We start from the raw sequence: 18,359 nt of genomic DNA, 5'->3' as shown, positions 1-18,359 counted from the left end.
ATGCTACCCTTATGACCACTGCTTCTAATTAGGGGAATTCAGTTAGGATTAAAACCACTTGTAACTTGTGAATGATTCATTTCATATACTATCAAAAATCTGTTCCACTGAAGAACTTATTCAAAACTCAGTTTTCATGCAATGAACATGATGTGGGGGCTCTCCCTTGACTCCCTATGTGGGTACATGCAAGCACATAGACAATGAAAACTCAAAGAACATCTCCTGACATTACTATAGCCAGTCATCACAGATCTTTGTAGCTATCTTGCAAAGATCTGGCAATATCTTACTGTTGCCTAAAAGGAAGGAGAAGTAAATAAAATAGAAAACTAGCAAGTAGAACTATATTTCAGAAAGTATTATTTTGCCCCTTTATAAATCCATGGTGTGTCCACACTTGAATACCATGCCCAGTTCTGGTCCATACACCTAAAAAAGGATGTAAAAGAACTAGAGAAGGTATAGAAAAGAGTAATAAGGATGATTAGTGGTATGGAGGGGCTTCCATATGAGGAGGAATTAAAGAGGCTAGGCCTATTCAGTTTAGAAAAGATAAACTTGAGGGGGACATGCTAAGAGCTTACAAAATACTAAATGGTGAAGAAAAAGTAAAAAGGGATTTATTATTTACAGAACTAGGGTCCACGAAATGAAACTAGTAGGTAGTAAATTTAAAACTAAGAAAAGGAAGTTTTTTTATACTGGCGTGTCATTGAAGTGTGGAACTCATTGCCATCAAATATTTAGGAAACTGACAGTTTAGCCAGATTGCAAAAAGGATTGGACAAATTCTTGGAGGAAAATGGCATCAGTAGCTATCTGAGCACAGGAGTTAGGGATACAGCCTCTGCATCAGAACTTCCTAGAACTTAAATGCTGGAAGCTGCAAGCAAGAAAGGAAGAGGGGAAAAAACACTAGTCATACCCAGTTCACTCTCCCTTTCAGCATCCACGCTCTGCCACTATGTAACACAAACCTACTTGTTATCCCAAGAAAACTTATGGCTTACACCCATAAGAAAACTCTACAAAACCCCTTATAATCAGGGAGGCAACTAGTGACATAACTAAATACAGAGAAGAAATAAAGGAATGGGAGGCTCAGGACACCTGCAGAGACCTAGTGCTGTCCTGGCCAGAAGAACCCCAGTGCATGTCTCTGGAGACTGGCCAGGAGCTTGGGGGGCATAGCCAGGGTATTGAAATGGTCCCAGAGCATGGATAGGAGCAGTTGGTTGGTGATCAGTGCCCTCCTGGGAAGGGTATCATCAGCAGGTGCCGTGGGACCATGGTGTCATCAGCAGGTGCCATGGGATGTGCTGCTATGTGTCCAAGAATGACCATCCCCCTTCCTTTGAAACAGATGTGTGGGCACTCGAGATCCTGGTTGCTCAAAATAGTGTGAGTGGAGGCACTGGAGGGCCCAGGCTCCAAGGCTGCAGGTTTCCCTGTAGCTGCCGAGGTGTTACTCCAGCTGCTGAACAGAGGGAAGAGCTGGAGGAAGGCTGAGTGGGCAGGGCACCTGATAATGAGGCATTGCTGGTGTTGATTTTTTGTTCTTGCTCACAGGCCCTTTTGCCTCTCCCGCATCCTGTGGAGGGGGATGATGAAAAGCCCTTGCCTGAGGAAACCCTGTTCTGGTTGGTTTTGGAGGGGCCCTGTGGCCCTTCTGGGGGAGACTGGCCAGGGAGAACCCCCTGGGTTTCATCCTTCTCACTGGCTACCCCCTGATTGGAGGCCACTGAGATGGCAGCCGCCTCAAGGGGCCCTTGCCCTGCCATAGGTGCCTACATGGAAAGGGGTAGGGTGAGGTGCAGGAAGGGCAGCTGTGCACTCTCCTTCTGACTGGATGAGAGAGGGTGAGTTGCTGAGGGGAAGAGGGGCTCCAGGGTGCCTCCTCTGGCTGCCCTGAGCGCAGGAGGGGTGGAGTGAGGGGCCGGGGCTAAAGGTAAAACACAAAAAAGGCACACATAAAGACACATGGGAGGGAGAAGGGAAAGCACACTTCTGTCTTACTCAGCTGTATGCAAAAACTGGGAGAATGGACCACAGAACTCACCACAGGAGGGTACAACACAGGGGTGCTGCCAGAGCAGCTAACAGGAAAGCAGGTGGTTTTTGCAGTGGAGGAGCCCCATTGGCATTGTGGGGTCCCCTCTCACTGCATTTGAGTGTGGCAGCAGGTGGGTGGCTGGTTGTAGGTGAAGCAGGAGACCTCCCCCCGCTGCAAGAGGGGAAACAGGGCTGTAGGTCCAGGCAAAGTTGGTGATGGTGAGGAAAATAGGAGCCTGCAGCAGCTCAGAAAAGGTCCTATTACTCCCTGGTCCAGGAGCTCCAGCAGGCAGGAGGAAGTGGCACCCCTGGTGGACACAGGCCTATTTTTTGTGTTTGGTGAAGTGGGCCTAGGCCCACCATGAACTTCTATAAATCCCCCTTAAAAAGGGAGGCCACTCAGAATACAACAACCGATAGCTAAAGAAAACAGTAACAGGAGTGAGTGAGGGTTACAAGTTCAACCCAAGAGATCCAGAAGGGGACCCTGATCAGAGCACACTGGCCCAAGAATGAGTCGAGGGAGTCTGTGGATGCTTATCAGTGAAACTGCCTAGACATAAGTGAAGAACCGACAGAAAGACAAGCCCCACACTCACCAATGTCCCCCACTGGCCAGAGTCTCCTTCTTGGTCTTGTAGATGGCCACCTTAGCCAGAACCAGAAGGAGGTTGATCAGGAGGTCCTGGGGCTTGGTGGGGCCACAGACAGGGAGTGCATAATAAAAAAGGGACAGAGAGAAGTGCATCCAGAGCCTCAACAAAAGGTTCTGGAGGAGGCAGAAGAGGGGCTATAATCTGGCTCACTCAAGGTAGACATATGCCAGAGTCTCCCTCTGTTGGCAAAAGGGGCAGGTGTTGGGGGCATCTGCAAAGCACGCTAGATATGCCTGTGGTGACAACTCTGGGAAAGAGCAGCTAGCTGAGGTCCCCTGTGGCTCATGGGATCAGGGTAGAATACAGACTTGTCCACCGGAGACCCTTGCCTCTGCCCTCACCTAGAGTGTCCTGCCACTTTGTCAGGGTAGCATGTGACGATTGAATGATGGACTATGCAGAGTACAAGCGTGCAGAGCTGGTGGTAGTGGGCTGTTTGGAGGTGGACTGGCTCCAGCTTGCTGAGATGGCGAGGCAAGCAGTGCCACGGGGTCTGCAGCCATGGGGGTCTGCAACTAGCTCTGGAGGGCTGAGAGATACAGGGACTGCCCTTGTGCAGAACCTGGTTAACATTGGCAAGGGCAGTGGGTGGCAGGGCAGTCTTTATCTACTGAAGTAAGCATCAGAGAGCATGCATCATAGGCTGATAGACACAGGATGCTGGACAAGGTGAACCTATAGTCTGGCACAATAAATGGCAACTGTTATGTTCTTACATTCTAGCCACTCATGTTTACTATCCCTGGGCTAGCAGCACTGTTTATGTTAAAGTTTCCTAATGTTTCCCATTGTGAGACCCTATTTTCACTTACTTATAACTTTGCCAAAATTCAACAATTTGGGCTGTTTTAAAAAAAATTCAGTCAAAATGGCTCTGTGGATTCCAGTAACAAGGCAAAGAGAAGTAGTGTGCTTTGCCAATGTTAACATTCTGGCAACCTTTTCTTTGAAAACCTTTAATGCCTCTATACTGCAAAGCAGGGACCTGAAATTAGACAGGTGGTGGATTTTGTGTTAGTCCTTAAAGACTCATAAAAAATTGGACTGGAAGGGACCTTGAGAAGTAATTTTGTCCAACTCCTTGCTCAAACCATTCCAGAAAAGCATTTGTCTAAGCTGCAATTTTAAAAGACAACAGTAACAGCTATTTCAGAATATGGAATCTGGCACTGACTGTGAAATCTGGGGCCCTTGGCAGATGTTAAAATTATGACATGACTGGGATGCCTCATCCCCAAAATTGTATGTCTGGTCATGCATGGATGGCAAACACGTGATGTTTGGCATCAGACATTAAATGCCTCAAATCCCAAATGTGCATCTGAAGAAGTTCAAAGCAGTATCCTGCCTGATCCTGAGGTTGGCCAGGGGTATATCCAAAGCCTATATATGTAATGTATGCATGAGAACACCTTTGTGGCTGGTTTACCATTTTATTGGGCTGAAAATGTAGCATGTTGCAATTTAGGTCATGATTAACACGTTAATTGGAAGGGAAGTTGTTTGAGGATTAGCTAGAAGAATCTAATCCTAGTACAGTACAATTGCCCCCAGAGCCTGGAATATGATCTCGGGGTCCTGAGTCTCCCCATTCACCTGCTGCCAGCACATATCTTTAAAACTCAATTTAATCTGAACTTAGAAGGACAGGAAATTATATGCAGAAAGACATGCTATTATACCTTATTAAAGTATGTAGTCATACACTCTAAATTATGAAACCCATGAAACCCAGAGTTAAAGTTGCTTTGACCAACATAAATTTGACCCCTTGTGAAGCTGCATGAAGACATGGTCTCTCATTATGTGATTATTACTGTTTTTCCTTGCCTCCATCAGTGTGGCAGTTGGACACTGCTCTGGGGATGAATCAAAGATGTGCAGGAAAGGAAAATGCTATGGTTGGTCTGTGGAATCCATGCAAGTAGCTGGAAGAATTGGACAATTCCTTTAACAAGTTTACAACATAACCTCAAACCAGTTCAATCTGTTGGCTTTCTCAGTTGGGGTTTATCATACTGAAGCACTTGATTGTAAGACAAAGCAACTACTCTAGCCAGATATTCACAGAATTACATTTTTGTAATAAAGTAAGGTATGATAGGTATAATAAGTATATCTTGGCAAGAGTGTTTTTACTACAGGCTGGAGAAAACTAGGCATATGGTAACATCGGTGCATAATGCTGTGCAAGCCAAAACACTGATGCTTACCTGTTCAGCCAGCAGTGAAGCCAGGCTTGAGTAAGCATCTGCAAACTCTGGACCATATTTAATGGAATCCCTCAATAAGGTTATAGCTTCCTCCTTCTTCCCTTGGGACCTGCAAGCCATAAAAGGAAAAAAAAACCAATTCTTTTAATAATGTGTTTAGGTCACCTATTGATTAAATACTTCAAAAGAGGCTTGAAAGTCCCTGCCTTGTTCTTTTCAACAGACTAAATAATTAACTTATATCCACAACCTCTGTAACCAGAATCTCCTGAGGCAATATAGAATTCCATTGCCTTTCTGCCAGTCTGAGGAGAAGTGATGAAGAACTGCAATTATTGGATATGAGTTAAGTTTGTACCTGGTTCACTTGCAGATTACTTGCTGGGCAGTGCACAAACTCACTGCAAAAATTCTCCACCATTTTCAGCACCTTTTTGTTGTTGTGGTTGCTTTTGGGGAGGGGTGGAGGGGGTAGGAAGAATTTCAGGACACCTTCAGAATGCTTTCAGGGGAGGGACAAGAATCTTTCTAAGAAATGGGAATGTAGGACTTCATCTTTCTACCACAGCTTTCAAAGGACCATCTGCAAGTATTCCAGTTCTGGAGTCAGCAGGGCAGGGAGCATGCACAGGAGCTGCTTAAGCCCTCATGACTTCTCTCCTTTCTACAGTCATGGCACAAACTAGTACAGCTTAGTACAGCCTGATATTCTGCTAGTTTTGTGCTGTTTGCATACTATCCATGCTATTGAACTGAATCCTTTCATTAGGAGGGATTGAACAAGGGAGAGGGTTTCAGAAGCAGTCAGGGTTGGAAAGGTTATAAAAAAAAAATCATTATTCTTTAAGGGATGAGAAAGAACCAGTGAGGCCCCATAAGCAGCAGGGAGGCAAGGGACATCCTCAGATGTGCTTATCTCCAGCAAATCTTCTAAGATTGTTTTCTTTCATTTCTTTTAAACTAACAAAATAATTCAGGGGAAATTCTATGAGTTCCAGCTCATGGAGCCTCCCTTTTCCTATGCAGGTTATGCTCTGGGGAGGCCAGAGGACATAGGGTTCATTTTAATGGAACATACCTTTGTTCCACTAGTCTGGTATCCTGATCACAAAGGTGGCCATTATCTGATGATTTACGTGCAGGCAAAAGAAAACAAGTAATACTGTTACCTAGCATTGAAGAACTGCAGAGGGAATAAAAACATTCCATAAGTTTTCACCCCGGCAAGTGTTATGTGTCTCAGCTTGCAAAACCACAGGCTTTACCATTGCTTATAAAGTCCTCCAGTCCATTTGGAAATCTAGCCATAAGATTTGTCTTTAATTATGAAGTCTGTCTACAGAATAAATCTATAAAATTGGTGCATCCGGTTGAATGCTGGTCAGGATTTAGGTATTATGTCAAAGGGAAACTAAAGAAAATTTTATCAGAGCACAGTGCACAACCTGTGACATAAAGAGTCTCCCAAAGAAGCCCTTAAGAAAACTTACCTTATAGGTTGGGACGATGTCAAAGGCATAAAATGTCTGACTTGTAGGACCTATTCCCACTTCTGTCACTAACTCACTGAATGACCTTGGAATAGGACACTTACTGGAAACCTTTCTTTGCTTCTATTTCCCATATATATGTGTAGTCTACACAAAATGTACAAGCAATTTTGTACTGCAAAGTATGCTGTTGTATATGGTTTTAGTCAACTATGATTGTATGTTCCTTTTTCTCTGCTGTGCTGTATTTACCCATGTTTTCTACATGCGAGTATCTTGTTTTCTCTCCTCTGCTTGGGCAAGCTGGAAAGAGACAGGAGATACTGCATGTAGGCAGATATCCGTGGCTTTTGTTAGGCCTACTGTCTAGGGCAGGGGCGGGCAAAACATGACCCATGGGCTGCCAGGCATCTTCATCCAGCCGCAACACCCACCAACTAATTGTACCTTGCCCAGCCCTTTCACCCACAGAAGTGGGAGCAAGGCACCCACATATGCACCCTCTCCCAACAGGCCTCACTCACCCTTGTGGGCAGAAGGGCCTGGCCCAGCCAGCACCAGCTTCTGGGTGGGGCTGCTGCTTCCACTGCTGCAGCCACCAAGGAACCAGCTCAGCTGCCCTGGTGTCCCACTCGCTCTGGGCAGCAGGTAGGGAAGCAACAGGGGTGGAGGCAGGTGGAGAGCTGCATCTGGGCAGGAGCGTGGAACGTGGAGGTGGGGCTAGGGCTGAAGGCAGTGCAGAGCCCATATCTAGGGAGGTGGCAGAAGCACAGTGCTTGAGTGGGCAGGGTGTGGATGTGAAGGAGGGTAGGAGGATGTGGAGATGGTCCCACACCCCCGCCATGATGCACAACCCTGCCAGCGGCAGCAGCAGCACCACCAGCAGCAGGCGGTGGCATTCAGGGCATTTGTGCTTGTGCAGGCACTGCCGCCTGGTGGCACATGGCTCTGGCCACTGCTGCACATCACGACGAGGAGTGCAGCCCCACTGGGCCACCTCTGTCACTGGGACTCTACGACATGCACATACAACTCCTGCACCACCACCAGGGGTAAGCTCCATGTGCTGGAGCAAGCTGCCTGCACCACCACATGGGTCCCAGGACTCCACGGGGAAGCAGGGACCAGGGGTCCCTTCCACTTCCAATAGACTCCAGGACCGACATTGTAGGGAGTAGGGAAGCTGGTAATAGATGTGGCCTGGTGGGACTACACTACTTGCCATGCTATACAGTGCTAGCCGGTGCCATGAGCCACCAGGCACCAGTGACTGTGCCAGACACAAACACCCCAAGCACCCCCACCTGCTGCTGCCACCGTCTGTAGGGCTATGTGCCATGGGGGGAGTGTAGGGAGGGATCCCCATGCCTCATCCTCCCTTACACCCCACAAACACCATGCACTCACACCCTGCCTCCACAACTCACCCCACATAGACACCCCGCAAAATACCCTATGCCCCCACACTCCCTCACTTCACTATACACACTCACACACACACACACACCCCCTACCATACACACACCCAACGTGAAGAATAACTCTCAGGTGCAGGGGAGAGTTTGAATGTAGGATGCCGCTCCTCTCCCTTTCTTTGTCCCCTTTTTACTTTCCTGGGTTTGGGGTAGGATAGTACCATGGGAGTATTGATCTCTGGAGCAAACCACCAGGATTAGTGCCTGGTAAAATGTGGGTCAGGATTTGGAGGCTGGGCCCTTTTGGTGCTATAGCAGTTCTTGTGTCTTAGCCTAGCTGAATAGTTGAGTCCATCTGCAGTTCAGATCCAAGAATCAGGATAGGCCTGGCTCCCCTTCTCTTTGAGTTTTTTTGCAGTTTTTTGCCCCAAAAGAGCTGGAGGTTTTGGACTAGGAATTTTGGGGTGCAGTCACACCCCCAAGACATCATGTGGAAGTGGATATGGCCATTCTACAGCTTCCTAGGGAGCAATGAGGGGCCCTTTACACCACAGAAGTACCTATGGTCACTAGCAGCTCCTCAAGATGCAGCAAAAGCCAAGAAGCGGTTCATAGGACTGTCCTACTAAGTAGTAGGTATAGGGATGCAAGGCCCTGCAAACTAACCCTTGGGTGAGCCCCCCTAAGTCCCAGACTGCCTCTCCCCAAGAGAGCGCAGCCTATAAACTATGCCTTGTAGTTAGTCATGTTTTAAGGTGCATTTGGGGTTTTCCTTTGTTTTCTCTAATAAATCTGTCCTTTGTATTTACCCTGCTTGTGAGGAGGGAGTTTTGTTTATGTGGACACAACAGTCAAATTCAGTAATCCTAGATTTCTGGGTGGGGGCTCAAACCACAGTAAAAAAAATTTGGGGTACTCCAAAATTTGAACTTGGCTCTTGCTGCTGCTGACTGGTGCCCAGCAGAAGGGTTACATATACAAAGGGGATAATAGCACTTAAAGGCACTGTTAGCTTTTGCATCTTGAGGTACTTAAAATTAAAAATGAATGATGCATACCCAAAGACTATCATGATTTAATTAAATATTTTGCACTAATTAAATGGAATGTATTTCATGTCTTGACTGCCACTAGCCCAGTCCTAAGTGAGTTAACAATTTTTGGGCTGGGGATGAGGGCTAGAGGGAATCTCTGCCACTATTCCTAGGCAGGGCATGAGCAAAAATAGTTGGAAATACCTAATGTAGCAATCTGCTGTTGCCACAGAAGCATATTTCCCACCTTAGAAATGGGAGAAGCTTATCTGACTGACTATAGATGCTAATTTAGACTGGAATAAGCCTTCCTTGTGCTGGGTGCACAAAGGAATAAGATGAATTCTGTACCCTATGAAAAGAAGCAAAGGAATCTGAAACATGAAGCATACCTTGCAGCTCTAGCCTTGGATTTCATCTGAGCAACACAGTCAAGAAACCAGATCTTGTTATAAGTGCAAATTTCAGCTGATAGTATTTGTGGCTTTGCAGATTTTTTTCCTTTTTGAGTTATATAACTGGAGGGATATTTTGCCTGTGCTTTAAGTTAAGTAAAAACAATTGTGCTAGTCTTTTTCTTTTTCCAGCAGTGCACTATATAAATTACATGAATGAAGCAAAAACAAATAAAGAACCACTTTTCCCCCTCACTAATTAAAGACTAGCTAGTTCGTCAATTTATAAAACTTTTGGATTCCTTGGCTGGAGTTTTGCGACACATTTATATAAATCGAAAACAGATGGCTGCTTTCTAAAGGTATCAGCCTTTGGCAGAAACCTAGGAAATGCCAGCTACAGAAATAAAAGGATTAAGTGATCCACTCAGCAGCAGTAAAAATCCCCATTAACCTCAAGCAGGTACTCTGAGCACTGCACCCTCTTAATTACTCTTTTGTCCTTAATGGCTTTTTTGTTTGATCTAAGGACAATGTATCTCCTTAAAACAAGGAGGTGCGGGAGGGAAAATCGTGGCATCTTTTTATGTGAGAGGGTGAATTACATGAACATCACTCTTATGCTTATATTAAAAGAGCAGGTATGACAAACTCTATTAGGGCTCAGTCCTGTAAGATGCTGAGTGCTCTGGCCCTAATGCAGCTAGACATGTAAACAGATGCTTGACTTTTAAGCATGTGAGCAGAGAGTGAATCATGAATTAAAGTGCTTTCCTGGCTTAGGGCCAGGATACTCAGCACACTGCAGGATAGAGGCCAGAAGGATATTTTTTAATATGCTTACCATGGTTTGCTTTGTCTCAGACAACACAGCACACAGGACTCTGATGTACTTATGTTTTATGAATTTGATCTCGGCTGCAGGAGAGCCGAATGAATAAAACCCCTTCACAAAGGGTGGAAGTTGCCCCAGGCAGGCACCTATGCTCCATTTAAATCATAATGTGGAGCTTAGGAGCCCTGTAAGGGTTCAGAGCCCTGGGCTCAACTTCATCAGTAGTGAAAAGACCAGCACAGGATTTAGATTTTCTTAGCATTTTTTCCCAAATTATTTGGAAAATTTTTAAAGCACTAGATAATGAAGAAGCAATAACTACACAGATTAACAAAGGCTCTATTGTGCACTCAGGAAAGGCTCTCTCACAGACTGACACAGCAGAGTAACCTGTTTTCCTCTAATGATGAAAACCTTTAGATAAGCTGTAAATGTAATTTCTCTATTATCCCTTCTCCTTCAGCAAAAAAACAACAAAACCCCCAAAACAGACCCACATGGAATCTTTAATCTTTACTTGCATGACTACTGAAGCCCAGGAGAAGGGATCCTGATTTTACATCAGAATTAAAAGATTTATGAAGTTTCTCAGTAGTTATGCTCATCTATAAACATCTAATCAAATTAGAGTATCTTCAGATATGGGTAATTTAAAACTTACTTCTTTCGCCTCCAAAATTTTACCCTATGAAAGTGAAAAAATTGGGTACATAGAACTGTGGTTCAGAAATAAATTATATCCTTTCATTCTAATAGCATTCAGTTTGTCCAGTGGTGCTCAGTCTTTTTGGTCTGCTGTCCAGATGGGCAGTGCCCAATCCCTCTGCGATCTGGATCAAGCTGGTGGACCCAATCCAGCAGCCAGGGCAAGCACACCACTTCCCATATGGTCACACTAATGGGGGCAGTCCGGCCCTGTTCCAGCCACGTGGGGAAAAGAGCTTGGCCTATCCCTGATCCAGCCTTACAACAGAAGGGGGCTTCACTCAGCTTGAACCCAGTCCCATAGGCAGGGGGACGACCCAGTCCCAACCCAGCCCTGTGGGGAGAGTGGACATGGCTCAACCCTGCAAAAGAAAGATGTGGCCCAAGCCCTGTGGAGGGAAGGGAGGGAGAAGAAGTGGACATGAGCTGGCCCTGAACCAGCTGTCCCCAGAGAGGGGGCATAGTCTGGCCCCATGGCGAGAAGAAGAGCAGAACAGCCCCAACCCAGCTGCACAGAGGGAAGGGAGCATGGCCCAGCCCACGTGGGGAGAGGGCTGTGACCCAGTTCCAATCCACCTCATGGGATTTAGGATTTTGGCAGCAGAAATGAGTGGCAGTAGTACCACTGTTCTCCTGCTGTCAGATTTCCTGAGCTGTGGGGAACCCTGTGGGCCAGATTCTAAGGCTCTGCAGGCCACATTTGACCCATAGGTCGGAGGTTGGGCACCCCTGAGTTAGTCTATAAGGCCCCAGCTACACATTACACTTAAGACATGATTAACCAGTTAATTACATTGTAAATTGGTACCCACATGTTCAATCAATCAATGGTGTGATGAAAGGAGAAATAAGCCACAAAGTTATTCCACAAAGTAGGTACAATAACTTTGTGGCTCGTTCCTATTACATCATTAACTGAACATATGACCAGGTGCTCCCCCCTGGCTGGGAGCCCAGACAGCTGATCAGGGCTCCCAGCTGGGAGCCCATGTGCCCCCCTGGCTGGGAGCCTAGAGCTGGTGGAGATCCCAGCCACAGGGACACTCCAGGCACCCCTGCAGCTGAAAGTTTGCAGCTGATGTAGGCTCCCAGCTCTAGGGAAGCCTGGAGCAACACTTCATTAGCTGTGGGCTTGCAGACTTGGGGATGCCTGGAGCACCTCTGTAACTGGGAGCCTGGGTTACCTGATGGGACTTCCAGCCATGGGGATGCATGGGGTATCCTTGTGGCTGGGAGCACCAGTCAGCTTCCAGTCATTAGAGAGTGCTACATGCCAGTGTAGAAGGAACCTGAGATTGTGATCCCAAGCTCCTTCTGCCCTGGAAGTAAAGCATGATGGGATCTGATGCACTATTGCCCCCCCCTCTATGCGACGCTGGTCAGGCCACAGCTGGAGTACTGCGTCCAGTTCTGTGCACCCCATTTCAGGAGGGATGTGGACAACATTGAAAGGGTCCAGAGGAGGGCCACCCACATGATCGGGGGACAACAGGGCAGACCCTACTTTGAAATACTGCGGGACCTAAACCTGTTCAGCCTTCACAAACAGAAGGCTGAGGGGGGACCTGGTGACTGACCAGAAGGGTTTAAGGGAGACACTGTTTCCCCTAGCACCCCCTGGCATGACAAGGAACAATGGACACAAATTATTAGAGAGCAGATTTAGATTAGACATCCGCAAGAACTACTCACAGTCAGGGCAGCTAGGAGCTGGAACCAACTTCCTAGGGAAGTGGTGTTGGCTCTTACCCTGGGTTCTTTAAGAAGAGACTTGATGACTACCTGGCTGGACTCATTTGAGTCCAGTCTTTTCTCCCGCCCAGGCAGGGGGTCAGACTTGAAGATCTACAAGGTCCCTTCTGACCCTACTTCTATGATTCTATGATATAATTCTACGATTGCATAATTACACCTCCCATCATGCTTGTGTGGTATGGCAAAAAGCATGATTGTGCAGTTTGTGTATTAGATTCCATTATGCCTTTACCTACATGTTTGGAGGGGCCCAAAGGTAGACCTCTACCCTGCCTTCTCCCTAGAAATATTGTTACATGCAATCTAGACAGCATCAAATCAGAGACCCTTCCTAACCCCCAAAATGGTGTTCCTGAAATGCAGTGTTCAGTTTGGTTCTTTGCTGGAATGGGGAAATGCTTTAGTCTCTACAAAATATTTAGGGGTGCACCAATGAAGATTTTTTTGGCTGATACCAATGGCCGATTATTAAACAGCCATATTAGCTGATACTGATCTGATTGTCAATATGCAGCCCAGCAGCTTGGAGAGCAGTGTCCAGTTGGTAAGTCTGTTGGGGGAAGGGGCATAGGGGAGTGAGATTGAGGCCCCCATGATGAGGGAGGGAGTAGGGCTGGAGCAGGCATTGCCCAGCTGGGGCAGGGTACAGGATGGAGTCATGGGAGGGCATGTGCCCCCTGGATTTGTGCTCGGCGTGAGGGCGGGCTACCTATTGCAAACTGGGGCTCAGGGCTGCTCTGGCCTCTTCCCGGCGGGGGGGCTGGGCTGGGGCTGTGCTTGGGATGGGTGGGGAGATGGGCCTGCAGGGGGAATACAGTGAATTATGAGATGGTTGTAGCCCACCCCATAGCCCCCTCCCCTCATCGGCGCCACTGCCCAGCCCACCCCCACCCAGCCTGAGCACAGCCCTGGCTCAGCCCCTCTTGACAGGAAGAGGCTGGTGCAGTCCCTGGCCCCAGCACACAGCCCACCCTCACCCTGTGCACAAATCTGGGGGCACATGCCCCCCATGCCTCCCCAGGAGTGTGCACAGCAGCAGGAGCTGCCCTTTGCACCCCCCAGATGAGCCGCCTAAAACTCCGTCCCATGCACTGTCACATTCCAGCCCTGCCCCTGCCCTAGTCCCAGCCCCAGCCCCATTCCCTCCCTCACCATGGGGCCCACTATCTGCCTGCCATGCCCCTTCCCTCCACCCCGCCCCCTCTTCCTGCCACTGCACCCCATGCATGTGACATTTATAAGTGACATTATCAGCCACATAGGCCAAAGAAAGCCGACTGCCAATAATGTCAAGTTTCCTTTTATCAGTGCCTATACAATATGGACCAATATACCAGTGCTCCATTAAAAATATTAATATTGAAAAGTTTCTGATGAATTTAACTTTTACATGATACCTTGTCACTCCTCCCCACATCATCCTCCTGTTTTTTTCAGCCTCTTCAGCAAATTCCCATTTATGTCTGACAGCCTTCATCAGAGGAACTCAAGAGGAGAGGCACACTGACACCATCCCTTCCTTAAAATAGGTGATCTTATTGAACCTCGATTAAATCATCATTGCAACAAGCATCCTAGACATCTCATGTGCTCCTCTAGGTATTGAACTGAATATGAATAAACATTTCAATTAATACTGCCTCTACGTACTTAAGTTTCTTCTTAAAAGCGTAGCTATAACTTACTTGCAGTGCATGGGGTACACATGCTTTTATTAAACACAAGTGCTATACTGAATATTATATCTCCTTATAGTTGAAGGAATACAACAAAGAAATTGTTTCCCATTCTTTTTGTGACAACAAACTGAGGTTATTTAACCCTGTGCACGTTCCTCTCCTAAATATGTACCTCAAATATTCCCCCCCCCACACACACTTTTACTGAATGTCGCCAAGGCAATAAATCTGTATGAGGTGTTCTGAATGATTCAAATTTATCTCAGTTTTCAAGTTAAGAAATGAATCAGAATTGAATTCATAGTCAAGAATTAAATATTTCTATACTGAAAAACTTGGACAAACATTAAGCCAAAGGGAGAAACACAATGATATGGGCTCCAAAAAAGGGGAGGAAGTGATTTTTTCATTGTAGGTGAAAGCATTGGCTATTGCTTTTTCATGGAGAAGCAGTTTGTATTGTTTAGCAATACTCTGCTTGATATTTATATCAAGCAAGAAAATGATGACACACTTGTTTCTTTTTGAGTGAGTAAACAAAGCCAGTGGTTCATTAAAACATCATCATGCAGTGCTTCCTGGGAAAGATTTATCTTCTGGGAAATACTTGTCTGCACTGTGGCCAAAATGGAAAATGGCAAGATTAAAAAAAAAATACAGTACTTCAATGAAAACCCAAAGATTCCAAAATAAATTTGCTCAAGCTCAGATCACTACCAACAGCTGTTTGGACAGACAGATTATTTCCAAGAATAGTGGGTGGCAGATTCCCATGTCAACAACAACAATTTCCCTCCAAAATGCTCGAGTTTTCTTTTCTCAAAATTCCAGCATGAGTTAAATTTAATGACAAGTACAACCAACTTTCCCCAAAACAAGTTTGCTTCAGTTTAGGCAATTCTGAATACTCCACAGAGAACCAATTTATCATGCACCTTTGTGTAGGTAATCCTATTTATGGACAGGATGTAAGTATTGCAGGTCTGACTTATATTGCTTTATAACCTGTTTTGTCACTTGCTATCCAGTCATGTTTTTCACTCACTTCAGAAGAAAAGCTTTATTCCCATTTTGCACAAGTTTAAATGTCTACACCAGCTAACAGGATACAAAATATCTGGTAGTATCAATAACTTTACTTCATTTTGACTCCAGTAATGATTAGTTAGGAACACAGGACTAGAAAGGAGCTCCTAGGTTCCTGAGTCTGGCTCCTCGCTATGGAAGGCAACTTAGTACATAATCCCTTTTAAAAACTTAGCAAGTTCCCTTTTAAATTTTTTTAATGTTTTTCTGGCACTGATAATCAAATACCAAGGTCATTCCAGAACCTCACTGCTCTAATGGTTAGGAACATTTTTCTAATTTTTATGCCTGAATTTCTTCTGTGATAGTTTATACTCATTTGTTTTGTCTACCAACACTGTCCTTTAGTTTAACTAGCTCCTCTATCACCCTGGTTATTAACCTTTCCAACGTATTTTAGAGAACAATCACATCCCTTCTCAGCCTGCTCTCTGCTAAGTTAAATAAGCCAAGCTCTTCTAGTTTCCTCACATAAGATAGGCTTTCCATTTCCCCAGTCATCTTAGTAGCCCCTTCTTTGATCCTACTCCACTTTGATTTTGTCTTCCTTTCTTGAACATAGGTGTACAGTTCTCAACCAGAACTGTACACCTTGTTCCAAGTGATGTCTCACCAGGACCTTATAAAACAGCATTACTACTTTCTGCACTTGCAGCTCATTGATGCCCTGTGTACAGCTGATACACACCAGTCCTTCTCCTCCAATCTTTTATCCAGCTGATAGAGACTGGCTTACAAGAGAAGTCTTTGTTAATTAGCCTGCAAGTGACCCTTCACAGAATCTGATGACACAAACTGCTGCTTACAACAGACTGATTTAGTTAATCTATAAGGTGCACTTCTACCCTGCCTTTTGCATGCATTTCATCACAACCTCTTTTCACCATGCCAGTCTTCAAGATCCAGTTGTTGTGTGCCATATCCCAGTCCTCCGTACTGACAATACCTCCTACCCACATGTCATCACATTTCATCAGTACGCTTCCAGTTCTTGTGTCTGGGTCATTACTGAAAATATTAATCTATACCAGTCCCCAGAGCAATTCTTGAGGAACTCACCCAGGACTGTAATTAACTGAAATGGATATGGTCTGCTACCATTATATCCTTTACCAATGCCCTCATTTGCTTCCCTTGTAGGGGCTGTGGCAGAAAGCCACCTTGGTTTCTCCCCAAAATCTCTGCCCTGTGACAACGTGATTAGATGGGCCAGCACAGAGGATTCACACCTCAGCCTGTCTCTTTAGGTAACCTGAGCTGGCTGCATCCCTGAGGGAGGGGGGAAACCTGCTCCCTCTGCCTACGTGACTGGCATCAGCCACCTGGGTGAGGGGCATCTACCTGGGGAGCTGGAATCTGCCCGGTAACAGGTGATGTATTTCAAATTGGTTGGCTGACAGCCAACTGGGGCTGACCTCCACTGGACCAGGTGAATGAGGTCACAGGGGCTATATAGGTTGGGGGGGGGAGGGAGGCTCTCTCTCTTCGGCCATGAGGTGAAGCAGCAGCAACGCAGGGGAGACAGAGAAGCCTTACCATCTGAACCTAGCTCTCTCTCTCACCCCAAGACTCCAGAGGGGAAACTCAACCAGCCTCTGGAAGATGCTTGTGAGTAAGCTACTCAATCTGATTAGATATTTAGCCGGCAGTAACACAGATGCGTTATCAAAAGGCTACCTCAGCCACACTGTTTGCTCTTTAGGATTTCTAAGATATTGCTCAATCCTGTACCCTAGTTTACCCTACCCCTTGTAATCAATAAAGTTCTCCTTTTTGACTGGTGTGGGAGACTTATTGAGGGTCGGGTCTAAATTATGCCTAAGAGACCCCTTAGGTCTGCGGACTAAGGGAGACTTTACTTTTTGCCCCCTGACTTGGGGAAGTGCCCCAAGTGCCTGTACTGGGTCGAGTACCCATCGGACTATTAGGCCTGTGTTTCCCCGAGGACACAGGGCCAAGGCAGTCCCTTCTCAGGGTGGTGGTGGCTACCCCCAGGCTAGCGAGTATGCTCCAGGAAGGGGGTCGGCCGGACGTTAGGCGCCCCTAGGGAGGCATTTGGAGCCTGGAAGGTGGTTGGGTGCAAGGAGGTGGGCAGCTTAACGCAGGAGCGCCCCCTACTGGCCCGCCACAGGGGTTACTGGATGGAAATCTTTCCTATACATCAACTCCCCTTTCTTAAATACAGTTCTAGCACATCTTGCTAGAATGAGCTGAGACCTCTTTCAGTCTAAAGAGCAGTTGATTCCCATGGATAAGCCAGAGACAATATTTAAGTCACTGTCCAAAGAACATGTTAAAGAGGGTCTGAATCATATTTTATTTGGAACCAGTTGTTAAAATGAGCTATCATTTGGGCTATTCAAAACCTTGGATTTTTTATTGAAAGTATGATTTTCAGTGAAAAAAATTTTGCACTTCCCTTTTCTAAAACCTAATTCTAGTTACTGATTTGTTGGGTTACAACTTTCCCTCATTCTACTCACTCTCATATTTTATTAAATTAAGTTCCTTAGGCATTCAGTACATATCAACAATGTGCTCACTTGAATGCACTGTAACTCTGCTGCAGTCAACTGAATAACCCAGACATGAATTTGACTCACTCAAAACACTTTTCAAATTGTTTTAATTTAGTAAAAAAGTAATATTTATCTACATTACTCTGCACACTTTCAGCTTTTTTATCTTACATTAGCATCTAAAAGATCCATCATGTTAATTGCCATATACACAGTCAGAACCAGTCCCTGTTCCAAATACTGTCTTGTTCTGATCATAAGTTTATCCTTTTTTCCACCTCCAAATAAACCATAAAGATCACACTTTACTTAAACATGGGGTTGGACTATAAATTGGGGCCCCTACAGACTTGACTTCTGCACTTCCAGGACTTTTGCACATGCAGTAAAAATACCAACTCAAAATTTGTTTTATTGTAGGTTTCATTTTAGTATTTTTAGTGCATTTAACTCTTTGAGTCCTGTCCTTTGTTATTTGATTCTCCTAAGGGATTTTGTACAGTCAATTGCCATTCAAGGTCT

At 45.8% G+C, this 18,359-nt stretch overlaps 1 protein-coding gene across 4 annotated transcripts in view; it reads right to left on the bottom strand.

Annotated features, from left to right (window-relative positions):
• Positions 1–18,359, bottom strand: part of TMTC1 (transmembrane O-mannosyltransferase targeting cadherins 1) — a 252,560-nt gene that overhangs the window by 28,165 nt on the left and 206,036 nt on the right. For all 4 annotated transcript variants that reach the window (XM_090043366.1, XM_090043367.1, XM_090043368.1 and 1 more), the window contains one exon: positions 4,925–5,033. In XM_090043366.1, coding sequence (XP_089899492.1) covers positions 4,925–5,033 — 109 coding nt within the window. The remainder of the gene's footprint in view (positions 1–4,924; positions 5,034–18,359) is intronic.

The sequence above is a fragment of the Crocodylus siamensis genome, chromosome 4 (genome assembly GCF_052110815.1).
Source record: "Crocodylus siamensis isolate JL-2025a chromosome 4, ASM5211081v1, whole genome shotgun sequence".
Lineage (NCBI taxonomy): Eukaryota > Metazoa > Chordata > Crocodylia > Crocodylidae > Crocodylus > Crocodylus siamensis.
Note: the sequence above shows the minus strand (reverse complement) of the source record. Positions and strands in the feature narration are given on the sequence as shown.